The sequence below is a fragment of the Periplaneta americana genome, chromosome 13, assembly GCF_040183065.1.
Source record: "Periplaneta americana isolate PAMFEO1 chromosome 13, P.americana_PAMFEO1_priV1, whole genome shotgun sequence".
NCBI classification, from domain to species: Eukaryota; Metazoa; Arthropoda; class Insecta; order Blattodea; family Blattidae; genus Periplaneta; species Periplaneta americana.
Window position 1 is genome coordinate 136,257,663 of NC_091129.1, and position 17,754 is coordinate 136,275,416.

At 36.9% G+C, this 17,754-nt stretch overlaps 1 protein-coding gene across 6 annotated transcripts in view; it reads right to left on the reverse strand.

Moving 5' to 3' along the window:
- LOC138712465 (uncharacterized) overlaps positions 1 to 17,754 on the reverse strand; it is a 283,130-nt gene that overhangs the window by 45,313 nt on the left and 220,063 nt on the right. For 4 of the 6 annotated variants that reach the window (XM_069844308.1, XM_069844304.1, XM_069844306.1 and 1 more), the window contains 4 exons: positions 9,383 to 16,631; positions 3,949 to 4,176; positions 1,772 to 1,927; positions 1,376 to 1,581 (listed from right to left, as the gene is read on the reverse strand). In XM_069844308.1, the coding sequence (XP_069700409.1) occupies positions 1,376 to 1,581; positions 1,772 to 1,927; positions 3,949 to 4,176; positions 9,383 to 16,631 (7,839 nt within the window). The remainder of the gene's footprint in view (positions 1 to 1,375; positions 1,582 to 1,771; positions 1,928 to 3,948; positions 4,177 to 9,382; positions 16,632 to 17,754) is intronic. The other 2 variants (XM_069844310.1, XM_069844307.1) reach the window with 1 other exon arrangement.

The window sequence follows — 17,754 nt, forward strand, 5'->3', positions numbered from 1 at the left end:
TCACGCGTTTTTTCTCAGACTTAGAACTTTATTTATGCAGATGTAAGCAACTAATTTTCTTATATTTTCCACAATTAAATTATTTTCTCAAGACTGTTTGCACGGCCACTTAATAAGGTTCTTTAATCGGAAATTAGATCTATTCTTTCACCTTCATTTTAACAAACTGAGGAATGAGATAAAATCTGTTTTGTGTATAAGTATTAATGAAAATAACAATTTATATTGAATAAATTTAAAATTGTAATTTAAAAATCAACAATCGAAATATTACATTTGAATTCAACGGTAACTGGCAAGCATTATAATTTAAAAATCAATAATCGAAATATTACATTTAAATCCAATGGTAGTAACTGACAAGCATTGTAATTTAAAAACAAACAATCGAAATATTACATCGAAATATTACAAACACCTGGTGCCTTCCTTCACTCCTGCCCAGGAATGATATCAATACGTCTATGTCAGAGAGTATCAGAATTACACTCTCTGGTCCACGTTCTCTATAGCAGACGAAAGCAGAGATCAATATTGCACATGAGTGGTTCGCGGTATGTCAAACTGCACAAAAACGAAGTTCTCGGCAGTGTCCTGAAGAACGGAACAAAATCCGAAAAGTTTATTCAAATTAAATTTCAAAAAAAAAAGATTACGCATTCCTCGAAATTGCTTGCATTTAGCTGAAAATACAGTTTATCGCGGCACAATCTATTTATAACGTTAATTCGCAATAATGAAACTGGGATTAATGTGATGGGAAAAAAAAAAAAAAAAAAAAAAAAAAAAAAAGGAGGAAATAGCACACTTCTTTTTTTTTATTGCATTCATTGCAATTGCGATATTGTCATGCATCTGTCCATGAGCAGTACACTGAAACTAGGAATAAAAACAACAACTATAGCCGCGACGCTGTTATTCCCGACGTGACTCCTCCTCTTTGCTTATGTCTTAGGAAGTGAAGGCTCTATAAAGTCTAGGTAGGTAGTATCGTTCGCCATTTTTGTTCTTTCATTGCCGAGCTACCAGACGAGGGATCTATTTGCCAAACCGTTAAACATTATCATGTCGTAGCTCCTATGATAATAAATCAAACGCACTGTAATTGAGCAAATAAATGAGCAGCAAATAATGTCCTCGTGTGCTTTCTGCAAACGCCAACGAAAGAGCCAAAATGGCGGGCGATTATATTAAATATTTATCGAGCATTTCGGAGCTTCTCTGATACTATCTCTTGGGAGAAGCCCTACAGTTCTGTATATGGTGTTTACGACGACTGCCAGGACCTGAGGTACAATGTTCCCACTTTGCCACTACCTAAGCCACAAGCAATTACATGAAGAGGACATTAAAACTATTCTTAAATAACACATACTGTCACCTCCAGTGGTACGATGACGTGCACGGAAGTACTGTTTAACAGGTGTAGTTGGAATGTTACGCTTCATTCCACGGCGATGACTGCTTTGCTGACGCCGTCTTCTGCTACCAAAAGGACGCCACTTTCTACTACGACGTCCACTCGAATTGGGACTAGGAAGCAGCATCCATGTTGTGTCACCTCCACACTCTAAAATATGCCTACAACATTTATTGTTGGCAACAATAAGAGAACTGACCTCAAAGGAAAACTTGATGCACATATTTGAAAATGTTAACAACAATGAATATTAAAAAATTTAAACATGTGTGACTACTAACACAGATATCTGAAAACACATTTCTCACATAACTCAGTAAAAATTTCCCACTCCCCTCAGATAATATGTACCTGTGAAGCTCAGGAAGAGCAACGAACCCTCTCTCACATTTGGTGCACTTCACTTCTGAAGTCAGTGTTGGTAGAGAAACAATCTCCATGGCATCCCGCACCAAGAGAAAGCGGCGGCAAAGGTCTCGTGACGACATACCTTCATTCTGTGTTTTGCTGTATACACAATAGGGACACATTAAGAACCTCACTAAGTATTTTTTTATAAATTCAGTTGTAATATTTTTTCTTGATTTTATAGCTTATACATGTAAGTCATGTTTTCTTATTTCCTCAAATTGGGATAATATAATTCAAATTCTAAATTCTAATACAACTGGATAGCTTTATATAAACACATAATTTTTTTACCAATTATACACTGTATTTTATATTTCCCAATTCATATTCTGATTCTAACTCTGTTTATGAAGAAAAAAAATCACCCTTAAAGATAAAAAAGAAAAATGTTATTCAATCATATGACTTACTTTAATGTAAACTATACAGCTATAAATTTACATTCAAATAAGTCATATGATTGAATAACATTTTTCTTTTTGATTTAGTACTCGACTTATTGGAAATTTACCAAAATTAACTCAAAAACCCTTAAAAATGTTTTCATATCAGATCTACATACATTAATCATGTTTATACTATGAAGGGATACCCAAAAGTTTCTCAACAGCTGATAGTGGGTAGTGTTAGTTTACAGCCTTTATTGATTTTCATTCATAAATAAAGGAACGTCACATACAATACCCATGATGCATCTGATCAATGCTGAAAGCCACACAAACAGATTTCTCTGTCTGAAGTTCCTGTAATTCTTGACTGAAGTTGGACACATGCCATGTATGTTGGATCCAGGGGCAAATAAGGTAACCACAGTTGATTGTAAATGATAAGATCAAATGCATGATTAATACTAGAGATGAATGTCGATTTACAGGTTAAATTAATTTAAAGTTGATCAATACAAATTTGAAAGGGTTAAAAACTTCAAATATCTTGGTTCTAACATAAGAACCAGAAATGAGAACAAAATGGAGATTGAAACACAGCTATTGCAACTGCTACTAAGTTAATAGATGTTTTTATTCATTCCAGAACTTGGTGAGATTCTCCTTAGTATCCCATACAACTAAGTTTCAGCTTTATAGAACTATAATATGACTGTAGTCATGTACGGAGCAGAGATGTGGATTCTTATGAAAACAGATGATAACTCTCTGAATATATGGGAAAGAAAGATACTGAGGAAAATATATGGATCCATTTATGAAGCTGGGACTTGGAGGATAATAAACAAAAAAAAGATTTCTATATGTATGCAAACCTGAAGGAAGGAGAAGAGTTGGAACACTCAGGAAGCGGTGGCTGAATGATCCTGAAGAGAATGTCAAGAAGCTGGGATTAAGAGGATGTTGGAAAAAGGTAAAGGATCGATCAGAATCAGAATGAAAGCAAAGGCTATAGCACCAAGATGTGTTGTTGCAGACTACCAAAGATGACTACAGGAAGACTATTGTAATCAGACTTATTGATTGCATGAAAGAAACTGAAATTGTTGCCAAATTACGTAAAATTTAAATAATTCAAGATATAAGCTAATTTCGCTCTGGTGTAGAACTTGGATGATTCACAGATTAAAATAAATTTAGACACATAACAATATAAGTATGGTATGTAAGGATCTACATTACTAATTGGGCACAATTAAATTCAGGGTATTTATTTGATAGAATTTTATTCATTAGAAAATATAGTGTGCAAAAGTAGGAGGTCTTAAAAAGATGTGCACATTGGTTCATGTAAATCTGCTAAAAATATTAGTTTAAATATTATGAATAGTGAGAATAGTATGTGTAACTTTATACTGCACTCTTTTTTCATATATTATGGATGTTGTAACTAAATGAGGACTGTTTTTGCAAAACTTGCTAACTGAAAAAACTAAATTTTACAGGACAAAAAACTGAATGCAGACAAGTAGGTTATAGGTGCAACGATCACACTACAATGAAGAGAAATAATTCAATTTTACTAAGATGCCTTTAACATCGTGTAGAGGCCTGCCTTATGTTAACAAATCCACCAAAATCTCAATTTTGCAGTTAGCAAGTTTTGCAAAAACGGTCCTCAATTTAAAATGATTTAAATGAGTGACTGTAACAAATAATATAATACGTCACCTGCTGTCTAAACCTTGTTCCAGAGCTGCCTGCTCAAATTCATAGTGTGTGCACCAAACGTTAGGGTGTAGATTATACTTGTGGTCCTCCAGATCCCAGAGATCATTGAACAGTACTCCACAAGCAGCACAGATGTAACTTCTGGGTCGGACCCACTCTCCACTGAGTTCCACCATGGCACTAGCTGCAGCCACATCATCTGCCGAGGACCAGCGTTTCAGTGCTGCACTGCAAGTCACAATGTGGTGCATTTGTACACAATGCTCTTTATTTATCATTAATAACACAGTGCAAAATTGTTCTATACATTTATATCTGGACGTATATTTGTAAAATGTCATCTCAGACTATCTTCAGAAAATATTTATTCAAATGTTTATTTAATGTTGCATTCAGTGTGCATGAAGAAATGTAACTTTTTTTTTTCGATAGTATATACAGTGAAACCCGTCTAAAGCGGCCATCTGAAGTTACCTTGTAAAATGGCCGTTGTATCAGGTGGCCGCTGGATTAAGGTTGCGGTTCTTTTTATGAATCAGCATGAAAATACTAAATTTCATAGACTTTTTAGTACTGTGCGCGTACAACAATCGTGCATATTAATGTCAGCCTCTTCCATTCTTGCAACTAGCCTTTTCAAGACTCGCTTGCGGTACCTCAGTTTAAATGACTGGATAATACCTTGATCAAGGGGCTGGAGGTGTGATGTCGTATTTGGGGGAAGAAACACCAATTTCACGGATCACATTGCGATTTTGTCGTTTAATCTTGAAATTGAAAGCGCATAGCTAATTCTCAAACAATGATGATGTCATCCAAGCTTTATTTTTGACAGTCTATTTCACCCCCAATAAGCCCATGTCAACACTTTTCAAACATCTCGGTTTCAATGATTTCCCTATCATTAAGAGTGGTTCTTTTTCTCCTGCAGCATTACAACAAAAGAGCAGAGTTATTCTGTCTTTTACCAACTTTCTTCCTTTACAGTCTTTTTTCTTAAAACTTAAAGTTTTGTTAGAAAGGGCGCTGAAAAAAAAAAACCTGTTTCGTCAACACTGTAAATGTATCTGAGTTCATATTCCGCAAGAATTGAAGGTAGTCTATTCTTTCCATTCTTCAATAACATTGGTTGCAACGTTATGCCGTTTTCTAAAGCACTCTAACCACCCATTACTAGCAACAAAATTTCTTACATTGAGTTCTTTAGCAATTTCAAGAGCTTTCTCTTGAATCATAGGCCCACTTACTGGCAATTTCTTCGCCCTTACACACTTTAACCATTCGTAAACGAAATCATTCACATTACTGAACATAGATTCCCTTTCCTTTTTTGGCCACCACGCATATTTTTCTCCCATTCTTTTAAAATTTCATCTTTATTCTTAATTATACTGTTTATTTGTGTCCTTCCACATTTGAATATTTCTGAAATTTTTCAAGCAATGTCCCCTCTCACTTTCTTCAATCATTTTTCGTCTCACCTCTAAACTTAACACCCTCTAGATTTATTGTTAGAATTGATTTCTCTCTCAAACTAACTTCACAGTTCCTCTAAATCAAATGAATGAAAAGAAGAAAAATTCGTAAAAGCTGGTCGAAATAGAAAAAGATAGATAGAGGAGAAAAAAAAATTCAAATGGTTAACTACTGACCTAAAACATACCGTGACATTTTCAATCCTTTAAAAACGGGTAAGAATTTATAGCTGTGCAGGGTCGGAGTGAAAAGTGACAAAAGAGTCATAAAACAGTAACCAACTAACCCCAAGATATGGAGGGTGTACTGTTGTACACTTAGCTATTGTCCTCGAGATATTGCTCTCTGTCCTCTAACCATCGAAAAAATAGGTCAGACAGTATCCGTGAAAAGATATTTTGTTGGACAGTGACCGTTATAGTCAGGTTCCAATTCAAATAGACCCCGGCCGCTGGCCAGCGCATGAGGTGGCCGCTAAATAAAGAGAGAATTTGTATTGATCTTATGGAAAATCCAATTGGTTCCAGAGAAAATTGGCCTTTTGGCCAGGTGGCCATTTAAATGAAGTGACCGCAAAGGCAGGTTTCACTGTACTTCAAAGGACAAGACAATCAGAAGACTGTAGGTAACTGATGTGATAGTTAATTGCATGTTTCATCGAAAATAATTACTGCTAAATAACAAGTCGCTGAAGCTGATGATGATGACGACGATATCACTTGATATCACTCCACTAAATTTGTTCTTAAGTTGTGGGACTAAGTACTGTGTATATGGATCTGAAGTGTCTGCCCTGCCAGCTTTACAAGTCAGTAAGCGTGGGTTATTTCCATATGGTTTACCAGTTAATTACTGGTTACTTATGCTTGCCAGTTTAACCTGATAACCAGTTATTTTCATCAATAACCGAATAACCAGTTATTTTCTTAAACTTGTATTCAATAAAATGTATTTGGAGTGTATCTTAGAGCCAATCGAACATCATTTCTTTTTATTTGTACTCTATGTAATCAGCCCTTAAACAATTGGGCCATTTCTATATGGGGTATGGGTTATTGCTTTAGTTACTTTATCTGTCCACAGATGACAAAGTGAAATTCGACTCCAATCCAAGTGTCAATAATAATCTATGCCTATTTTAATCGCTGACTTTCTCTGATTGGCTTATACATACAAATGTGCAGGTATTGCAGCATTTCAAATGGCGAGAATATGACTGCTCTGATTCACTAATATATAAATATGTGGGTTACTATAATATTTCAAACAGTTTTATTGGTTATAGGCAGTGAGGGAAGTGGGAAAAAACCAGAGGCAATATGCTACCCCAAGATTTTCCTCTGGCTTACCTCGATTTAAAAAAAAAAGCAAACTCCCTCCTTTACAACATAGACATAAATGATGTAGCCTATACAATAAATTGTTTCGTGCAGTCAGTAACGCGAATCTTTGAAACTTACGCAACACATTACATTTCTTAATAAAATAATTTCAAGTTACTTCAGTTATTTATTAGATAATTTTACAATGTCCTTTGAGACTTATCATTTAAAATAATGTTAAAGCATCAAAGTGTCTTACTTAATTATTAGGTAATAAAAAGTGCAACAAAAAATGACAGTCACTAAATTGGTAACAATGGCCACCACAAGCTACAGACCACAGCCTTCTATACTTGAAATACTACCATTGTAAGCATTCCAGGGGTTGAGCTTATCAAATAAACGTGTCTAAATACACGTTGAATACAGTTCCAGATGGCTGTGGTTCATATTTACGAAGCAAACAGATAGTACTCTTTGCAGTGAAGAAATGTATAAACAAATTCTTATGATCGCATTTTTTCAGTGATGGTATGTCATTTTTCACTAACGGTATGTTTTCTGGCCATAGAAATAAGTGGCAGTATTCCATACCGTCTCACTTCCCTCACTGGTTATAGGAAAATAGACTGCTTGTCAGAATGTGTCAAAATAAAAATATAAAGATTACTACTGTAACATTTGTGTAATGATTATTTCATCATCATCATCTTCCGTGCCCATGTTAGGCCATGTGGCCTGTTACGGTCGCAGTCAATAGTTTCCTTGACCATCCCAAATGTCTTTTTCCTCTAGGTATATAGCCTGTATGTTGCTTAGGAATTCTGTGTGCACTTTGGTCCAGAGTATATAGGAGGACTTGTTCTGGAACTATATACACCTGGGGCAAATCCTGGTGGACGCGTTCATGTCGCAGAGAGACGACACTGTTCTTGCAAAGACTAAGTTTCACCAGGGACCGAGTCACAGTGGTATAACTGTTCCACCATCTACAGAGAAAATGCTGTAGAACATGCCAGTCTAGAGGCTACGAAGTGCAGCCCCACTACTAGAATACCTAGCAACAGGCTTGTAAACTGCCCTAGGGAAAACGAATTACATTCAAGTCTCAAAGGAATCATAACTGGCCTGCTCATAATGTCATGATTATTTATTTTTCCTAAAGCTAATGTGAGTGAAGTAATTAACCAAATGCTGTATACAGCCAAAATGCTATATACCTATTCTTTGTTGTATCTTGTTTAGAAACATCTTTGATGATTTTGAGCATCTAATGACATCCTTTTAATTATCCTCTGGTTGGTTCACAGTTGACTGCAAATATTTTTCTTTGATGTCTATTGACAATAACCTTTCTTCTTTTTTTCTCACTAATTTGGCGACTTTAAAAAGGCATTTATCGCAACTTTTACAATTTTAATACCCAGTCTCCTGTGTATTTGTATAATACAGTGTATAAAATGCAATTAAGCAAGATGTCAGTGTTTAATTTCTCAATGTTAGCACTACAAAGAGTACTAAATGTTCAACAAGACTGTTCATTTGATTATTCTTAAGTTAACTACATTTGATTGGACTGGAACATGTAATTCAGTGTTTGATATCCACTACAGGATTCTTGTATTTACGTAATATGCAGATGCTATTATATAGTTAGTATTGTTACAATTAAAATAAAAATTCAGGAGAACAAACAGACTTGTATCATAATGAAAAAAAGATTGAACTATTTCTTACTTTGTTTCACTCAGTGAATAAAGAATATAAGCTAAACTTATGTATATCATAACTGATATTTTCACATCCATTAAAAAACCATAGCACATAAGTTATCTACTGGGTGTTCATTTCAAAGTGTGTCATGACGTCACTGTTGTGAGTCAGCGATTTGAAGTGAGTTTCAGCTTTTATGTAAGAGAAATTGCCTATTAATCAAGGCGTTCAATCTGAACTTGAGAATGTGTACGGTATAACTTGAACGTCGTAGCAACAGATGGTGGTCTGTAAAGTCTGTGTGCTACCATAACCTCTTTCGAACTGTGTTTTGCGCGGGCAAGTCGTACGCAGGGTATTTGTTATCATCGGTTGTGTACGGTAACATTCCACAATACAAATCAAATGCTCCGTGTCCATGTTGACCGTCGTAGTTAATGTCAACAAATACGTAAGTAATCGTCTTAACCCTCTCCACATATCCCGACAGTAAGAAAAAAAACTCACCTCAGTACGTGTTTCCAAACAGTTCACATTCCTGCCAGTACAGGTGTTACCGTACGTATCGGTAAGTACGCTTCAGAATGAATGCCGTACTTGCTAGGCAACTTCTCTGGCACATACGTAATACGCCTCTGGGGAAGTGTAGGAAGATTGAATTCTCTAGGCTCAACGACTAGCCAAATGACAGTATACAGTGAGCCATGACACACTTTTAACTGAACACCCAGTATATTTAAGAAGTGCTGTCAGACATATTTACCGACAATGATCATTAATAGAGAGCTGTAATGTAAGTATATTCAGCTTTTTCAGATGAAGTTACTGTTTCCTTATTCTCATTCAGTGTATTGCGAGATTTTAAATAGTAAAATATAATAGGAAATCCAAGTAATATAGTGTACAGTATTAAATATCTTTACCTGGCAGTGAAGGTAGATGCAGCTCCTCCCAGAACTGGAACAGTTTCTCGCCCCCGATTTGCTGCAGAACGAAGAGATCTTCTCCTAGGTTTTTCCAAAGATATTTTGGCATTCAAGCAAAGACGCTTAGAGAAGCTAATGATGTCATCCTTTGTAATTTCATTGGAAGCTTCCACTGTGTGTCGAGCTGTAGAGCTTGAAATTGCATTCAGACGCTGCAAATTCTGCCGCATTGTGAGCTGAGTTGAAATGTCAAGATGGGACATATCCTTTATGTAGGATGCAAGACATACAGTTCCCTCTCCACAGCGGCCATCATAATTCTTTGGGAAATTGAACTTTTCCCATGGAACCCTATGGTGGTGATGATGGTTGTGATGATGCTTATCATCTTGACTTGGAGAATCTGTAGTTTCTGTTTTAATCACACCTCTCTTTTCTTCATTTCGTAATGCCCGTACTTCATTTTCCAGCTTTCCGTCCAAGTGATTCAGAAGATTTTCACGAATGTTAACAGCAATTCGACAGTAGAAAAGGGTTTCAGGATCTAAGTGTTGTTCTTGTTCAACTTGCTCTCCCCTTATACGCCGACTAAATTTGCGCAAACGAGTACCTCGAGTCACAGTGGGCACAGAAGACTTCGAGCGGGATTTTGATGATGCTGCATCAGGATCAATTGTCTCTTCATCAGCTGGTACTACTGACTCTTCACATTTTGGCACATTGCTTTTCTTTGAGATGCGACTATCTACATTTGATTCCACTACTATTTCTGGAGGCTTTGGCATCAAAGTTGCCAAACTGCTTCGTAACACACGACCCTTTGAAGGATTTTGATCTTCACTTTTGCATTTTAGCAAACGCTCTTGCAGTGGTGTAGTATCATTTTCATCTGTGGTGTCAGATATTTTTGTTAATGAAGAACTGCTTCTAAGGACACGACTTGAAACAAGTTCACAATCATCATGCAAAATAGATTTGATCTTGGACTCCATATCTGGATTTTCTATATCTGAAGACTGTGATGACAATGGCTTAGAATTGAATTTTTCAGATGATGGTCCTTCATTTTCTGTGTGTTCCGAAATTTCACTGCAGGGCTCTAAGCTTTCTGTAAAAGTATTTGAACACTTCAGTGAATTTTTTGTGTCTACAGAGTCTGAAACTTGAACAACTGTTGCATTTGAACTTTTCTCTACAGAATTTCCCATTTCTACTGATGCAGATACTGTCTTTATTTCATTCACATCGGAAGTTAACTGTTTTGAACTTTTTCTCTTCTTCCTCTTCTTAATATGTGACTTATCAATTAATTTGAGTTTTGGATTTTTCTTTACAGAAACTGAACCCTTACGACGTTTAGGTTTTTCTTTTTCCACAACTGCAACGGATTTACATTCCAAATGTTCCTCTGTAGGCTCTGAAGTTTCTGGTGATGGTTTAGAATTACCCATTACGAAATGTGAATTTTTTTCTGTTGAAATTCCTTCTGATATGCATTTCGAACTTCTTTCCACAAAGTCTGAACTTTCTGTTGTTGTAAGTGATGAATTTTCTTCTAAAGAATCCAAGTCTCCTGTTGTTACATGTGGTGTATCTTCATCTATAGAATTTGATTTGCCCACGGATTCATAGTTTGAATTTTCTTCCATATAACTTTCCAGCTTCGTGTCTTTATCTGAATTATCAACTAATGTAAAGATGGAGTTTTCCTCCATAGAAGCTGAACTTTCTGTCCCTAAATTTTCTCCAGCAGGATTTGAAGACACATGTGAATTACTTTCAAGACTTTCAACAACTTTTGTAGCTTTGTTCAGCACTTCTGATATCACATCTGTTTTGTCTAACAAGTGTGGAGTTTCATGCGTTTCATATTGACAGCTATTTTCATCTGGTAACAAACTAGACGTTTTCTCTATTGCCTTTTCTACAATGAATAGGTCTGTAGAATCTGAACTTTCAAGCACTAAAGAACTAGAATTTTCATCTATGGAATCAGCTGCTTTTATTAATGAAATTTTAGAATCATCTTCTGTAACAGTGTCATTTGGCACAATTTTATCATTATCTTCACAATGGAAGGTACAGCTCAAATCACTTTCTATAGTATCTAACAAAGACTGTTTGCTATTTTCAGTTTGTTTCTCCATGTGATCAGGCGACATTAGATCTGTGAAGTCTGGAGCACTATTCAATTTAACAGTGCACACTCCTTCTGTACTTTCAGAGGTTTTATTTGAGGAAGATGTTGAATCTGAAATATCACCCAATGTTGATTCAATAGAATTAGAAACTGCACATACTGATAAGACAGGTAATTGGAATTTACAAGGAGATTTACAACTTTTGTCTTTAACAGAATTTGAATTTTTGTCTGATACTGTTTCTGAAGAATCTGAAGTATTGTCTAAAGAATCAGAAACATCGTTCTGTGTACGTTCAAGAGAATCTGATGTTTCATACTGCGTAGAATCTAATGTGTCACTTTGTATAGGCTCTAGAGAACCCAAAGTTTCATCTCCTTGCACTGTCTCTGAAGAAAATAAAATTTTGTCCAACAATGGATCTAGAGAATCTGAAGTTTCATCATGTGAAGTTTCTAAAGAAACAGATGTTACTTTTTGTATGTAATCGACAGAATCAGAGGTTTCACTACAGATAAGATCCAAAGAATATGAGCTTGCATTTCTTATACTTTCAACAATATCAGAGGTATTATTACCTTTTCCGATGTCACCAGATTCTGGAATCTCATTTTTTTCACTTTTCAAGGAATCCAGGGTTAAACTGAGAGAGTATTCCTTGAAATCCGACTCTTCACACAATGAGAATTTAACATTTTCATATGATTTTGCTAACAGAGGCTCATGTCCTTCTTCTTTTGCAGATTCTGGGGTTTCTTCAGAAAGTTTTGATTCCTTAAATTCAGAATTTAAAGACTCTATGGTGAAGTCTATAGAATCAATTAATGGAATTTCATTATTCTTAGAAGAGCTCAAGGATACCTTACAATTCTTCTCTGTAGATTTTGTTACAGAATCTGTAGTGCTGTTTAATGGTAGCCTCTCAGTTTCCTCTGGACCAGAAGATACAACAGCCAACAAATGTTTATCACAATGTTGTTCTTCTGTTGGTGAAATACCTGTATTTTGTTGCAAAGATTCTGAGCCTACAGACAATGAACGTTTACACTTTGTCATAACAGGTATCGTATTACTGGCTAATGAAGACTCTTTTGTTACAGTAATTTCTAAATTACTCACTAATGTACTGGAAGTGTCTGTCACTGAATTCACAATCTTTGCTTCTACATTCTTACACAATCTAGATGAGGGACTTTGTATGTTAGGAGACAGGCTTGTTAACTGAGTCACAATATCACCTACAGAAGTCATACTGTTGCTACTTATTTTCTGTGCATTTACACTTGCACTTTCCAGTTCTGAAGAATTCGAACTACTTTCATTATTAATATCATCTTTGTCACTTTTGTCTGCTCCTTTGGAGTCCATGAACTGAACCATAGGTGAGACACACGTTTTAACAAGGGAAACAACTCTGTCTGCAACACACGGAACATTATCACTCGAATCTACTGGACACGCTCTTTCATTTGAAACACTTTTATTTACACTTGTGGAGACATCGCTCCTTTGTTCTCGTTCTCCAGATTTACTCGAAATTATGCAATTGGCTCTGTGATGTGGAGATTTACTGGCATTTTCCTCTTTATCTCTCTCAGTAAAAGACTTGAACTTTTTCTTGTTTATATTATTTATCGTATCCTTTGGTTTTGACACTACCTCTTTATTGAGATTTGACGTTCCTTGGACATACTCTAGCACCTCAGGCTCAAGATTCTTGTGGTCTACATTAGAATCTACACTGTTCCTGCATAGAACATCTGTTATCAATGACTGCTGTTCCTCTCTTTGGTCTTCTGTAAATTTTCTGTCTTGAACATTATCTTGTCCTTTCTCAGGTATCACAAGCGGGCTTTGACTTCTGCTATCCAGTCCTGGTGTGGGACTCCTTACACATCCTACAAGAGAAGTGAGACTTCTCTTCCCTTTGTGAACCTGTCTGTGATGGCGACACATTGCAACATAGTCATTGAAAACATGGCGACATATACTACAAGTGTACTGAAATTCTCCTCCACCCCCAAGCAAGCCTCCACTTTGTGGTTTAATTTTCACATCCCTCAGTTCAGGTGCAGATCGAGACAAGCTACTGGAAACAGCTGCTCCTGATACTGTGTGGGATGTTACAACAGAACTTTCCTTGACATTAAGTGATGAGTGCTGATGGGCCACTTTATGATGATGGTCTAAATCATCTTTGGAGGCAAACCTTAATTCACAGGTTGTGCAAGCGTGATACAGATCGGCATGTGTGGCAACCAGATGCTGAACAAGAAGTGGTAATTCTTTGAAAGTGCCACTAGGCTTGGTGCAGTATGCACATTTATGATGAGTTGTCTTTATCTGTGATGATGGCAAAGAATGAGAGCATTCTGGATGACTCCGTGATACATGACGCTTATGCATAGTCACAGTGGAAAATGACTTGTCACAATACAAACATAACAAATTACCCCGTTCTGGTGTTGATGATGGTAGTGTTTGGTTCAAAATGTCAGGAGGTATTGGCTTTGTGAAATGCCCAAGAATTTCCGGAAATGGGCTATGTTTTACATTGTCTGAGATATGGCTGTGAACAGAAGGTTTTGATTCACTAATTAATGATGTCACAGATATCTGGTCGAGGGTTAGAGGCTTTGATAATTGTGTCACACATGAGAGTTCAGATATATTTGTTGCAGAAGAAGACATACCTGGCTTTGATGACTGAGAAAGTGAGACACTTTTTAATGAATGACTATGTGAAGATTTTGATGAATGAATAGGTGAAGAAGGCTTGGATGAATGACCAGGTGAAGGAGGTTTGGATGAATGACCAGGTGAAGGATGTTTGGATGAATGACTTGGTGAAGATTTAGACAAATGGCCAGGTAAAAGAGGTTTAGATGAGTGATCAGGTAAAAGAGGATTAGATGAATGACCAGATGGAGTTTTAGAAGAATTATTGGCTGAAGAAAGTTTTAATAAATGACTGGAAGAAATAGATTTCAATGCATGTCCTTGTAACTGATGTTTCGAGGTGGAGAAATTTGTAGTTGATTTTGAAAAAGAGTGATCATGGTGATCACATTTTAATGATTTTGGAGACCTTCCAGTCTTCAGTGAATCTGTAGACATGACTATTTCTGGTGAATCACCAAAGTTAGCACCCACTAATGAATTATCTTGTGTTGAAACCTTCTGTTCCGATATTACGTCCTTTTTGGAATGGTCAGGAGTTGCCACTTTCGATGAATGGGAAGAAACAGACTTCACTGAACTCTCAGATGTTACAGTTGATGACTTAGCCTTAGCTGAAGAATGATTTGGTGCTGTTAGTTTAATAGATTTTGAAGAATGGCTGTGTAAGGCATTTTTTGAAGAATGGCTAGATGATGAAGACTTTGATGAATGATTAGGTGTAGATTTTTTTGAAGAAGATTCACGCATTACTCTTTCTGAAGAATGGTTCATTTCTGCAGATTTAGAAGAACGATTAACCACTGAAGACTTATGTGGAAGAACAGAGCTAGATGATTTTGAGAAATTGGTAAGTTCTGTTGAATTTGGCAAGGAAACTGATTGTACTTCAAATTGGGGAGCTTGGTTGTAATTTTCCAACTTCAATTTATGACTTGATGTTGCAAATAGTGACGAAACTGATGCCTGAACCGATAATGAATGATCAAGTATATTAGATTCTGATTTATTATAGGAAGAGACTTGGCTTTGTTTTGTAATATGTGCCCCTGATTTTGGGTCAGTAGCATTAGGAACATTGTGGACAGTTTGTAATTCTTGATTACTTGCAGATATTGACTTTTCCTTTTCTTTATTCCCTTTCTTGAGATTTGGAAGCGACTTACTCCGAACTTGCAAATTTACAGGCAAAGGTGAGGAAGTAAGATCATCCTTATTTGATGATGGAATGCTGCTGAGAGATGGTTGAGCCTTATGAGTGTGGAGGTGGTCTATTAGTTCAACTTTTGTATTATAACAAATAATACAGTAATGGCAGCGATAAAGTCCTGGGAAAACAACACCATTTTCACTTGAAGTAGTGTCTTCTACAATAGTAGAGTTCTTGGGGTCCTCACTTCTTGCAACTACCTTTTCAGATGATGCTATCAATGCACTGTCTTCTGTGTTCCCTGAAACATTCTTATTTACCTTGCATGAGGATGAAGCATTCTCTTTGGCAATACGATCACTGACTATGATTCCACAATTTGAAATGTCACGCTCTGTAAGAAACCTGTGATTGATATGCACTCGCAAGTAGTGTCGTTTCAAGCTAAATGATCGCTGGTATACTCCACAACAGATGTCACACGCAAACAATTTCTGTCCATCAGAAAGTTTCATTTGATGAACAGGTTCTACTTGGAACAGGAACCGTTTTGGAGTTGGCATTGATGTAGATGGAGGAGGATGGTGTGTATTTTGTTCAGTCACTGCCACTGGTCTTTGTGAGTCATGATTGTTATTATCTAGGAATGAAGAACTGGAGGAAGGAGTTTTAGGACAAAGAGACATATAAGGAGGTTCTGGGACAATGTCTGAAGAAGATGGAGTGATAGATGCAATGGAAGGGGAGCCTGGCAGATTTGCGGAAGAAGGTGTAAAGGGCGTAACAGCAGCTTCTCCTAAGGGCGAATCATCTGAGCTTTCATCTGGGGTACTTGGCAGTGATGGATCTACAGTCATGGTCTTGTGACCTTGGAACACAGATGGTGGGGTAGATTCTTCAGCAAAGCTATCTGGGGGAGAAGGATACAAGGGCAGAATGTTGCAGGAAGCACCCACTTCATTTGACGAGTTTCTGACGACGTGCGACTGATGGCTGTCATGTGCTGTATATTGCTTACTGTTGGACCGCTTGTTGTCAGTCAAGGCACTGTTGGTACTGCTTCTGTGGGATTGTAATGCTTGGGACACCTTGCTGAACGGCAACCTGCACCATAGTGGACCTCCTGCCATATACTTCGTACAATCACGTCTCTGTTGATTAGCTTCATCAGCTCGTGACACCAGTTCTTTAAGAAGAAAAATGCAATTCCTTCTGACGTCATCATCACCATCACAGCTATGATCTTCATCTGCTCCACTCAGCCCCTCATTGCAACCTGAAAAATTACATTTCTCATAAATACATATTGATGGATTAATTGTTTAACAGTTGCCTACATTCTTTTTATTGTAAGAATTATAAATAATTTTTTTTTCTAACAGTCTACCAAAGGATGTATTAGGTGCAATGGTAAAGGCACTATAGTTATTTTTACATCCTCTATATTAAGGCTTTTTTCCGAGATTTTTCCTCAACCAACTGAAGCAGAATTGCTGGACAACTTTTGGTGCTGGACATCAGACTCATTTCTCCATAATTTATTCACATGTCATTATCATTACCAGAGTCCGGGTTAAGTTCGCAGTGTAGTATGCTGTATACATGCAAGAGCATAACCGTTCAGCAAAGAAAATCTTCCACAGAACAGGAGTGTAAGCACAATACAGGGTTGTTTCCGATCTCCAATAACGATTTTTGAATGACGTCATGTGCGTCACACGACAACTGAACTGTGGTCAGAGGTGACAGACCAGTAGTGAGTGATTTCATAGTCAGAGTGAACAGTGTCTCACACCAGCAATGCCCAAGAAAATCGAGCCTTTTTGGGAGGGGTACATTAAGGACCTTTCCGATGCCAAGTGAAAATAATATAAGCCTGCAAAAAGTGTGGTTTCGTTATTTCCAAGAAAGACATCTTCTGTGTACTTAATAAGAGTCGTAAGGCTCGGATGGAATTAATTTGTATCATCTTCTGGGGTAGTGCGATTTGTGACGAGGGGTGGATTTGCTTGCTTTTTTCCTTCTGCAATTAATCTCATTCGAGATTTGCCAGTCGTATTAAGTACACAGAACATGCCTTTCTTCGAAATAACGATCTATGATCTTCACTTAACTATGCTTGGCATCGGAAAGGCTCTTAATGTACCCCTCCCAAAAAGGCTCGATTTTCTTGGCCATTGCTGCTGTGAGACACCGTGCACTCACTCTGACTGTGAAATCACTTACTACTGGTCTGTCACCTTTGACCACAGTTCAGTTGTCGTGTGACTCCTGACGCACATGACGTCATTCAAAAATCGTTATCAGAGATCAGAAACAACCCTGTAATCCTCAGGCTGTAGTGCAAGCCTTTGGGCCCCTTCTCCGTGAAAGAGAAAAATTTTCATCATTATTATTAA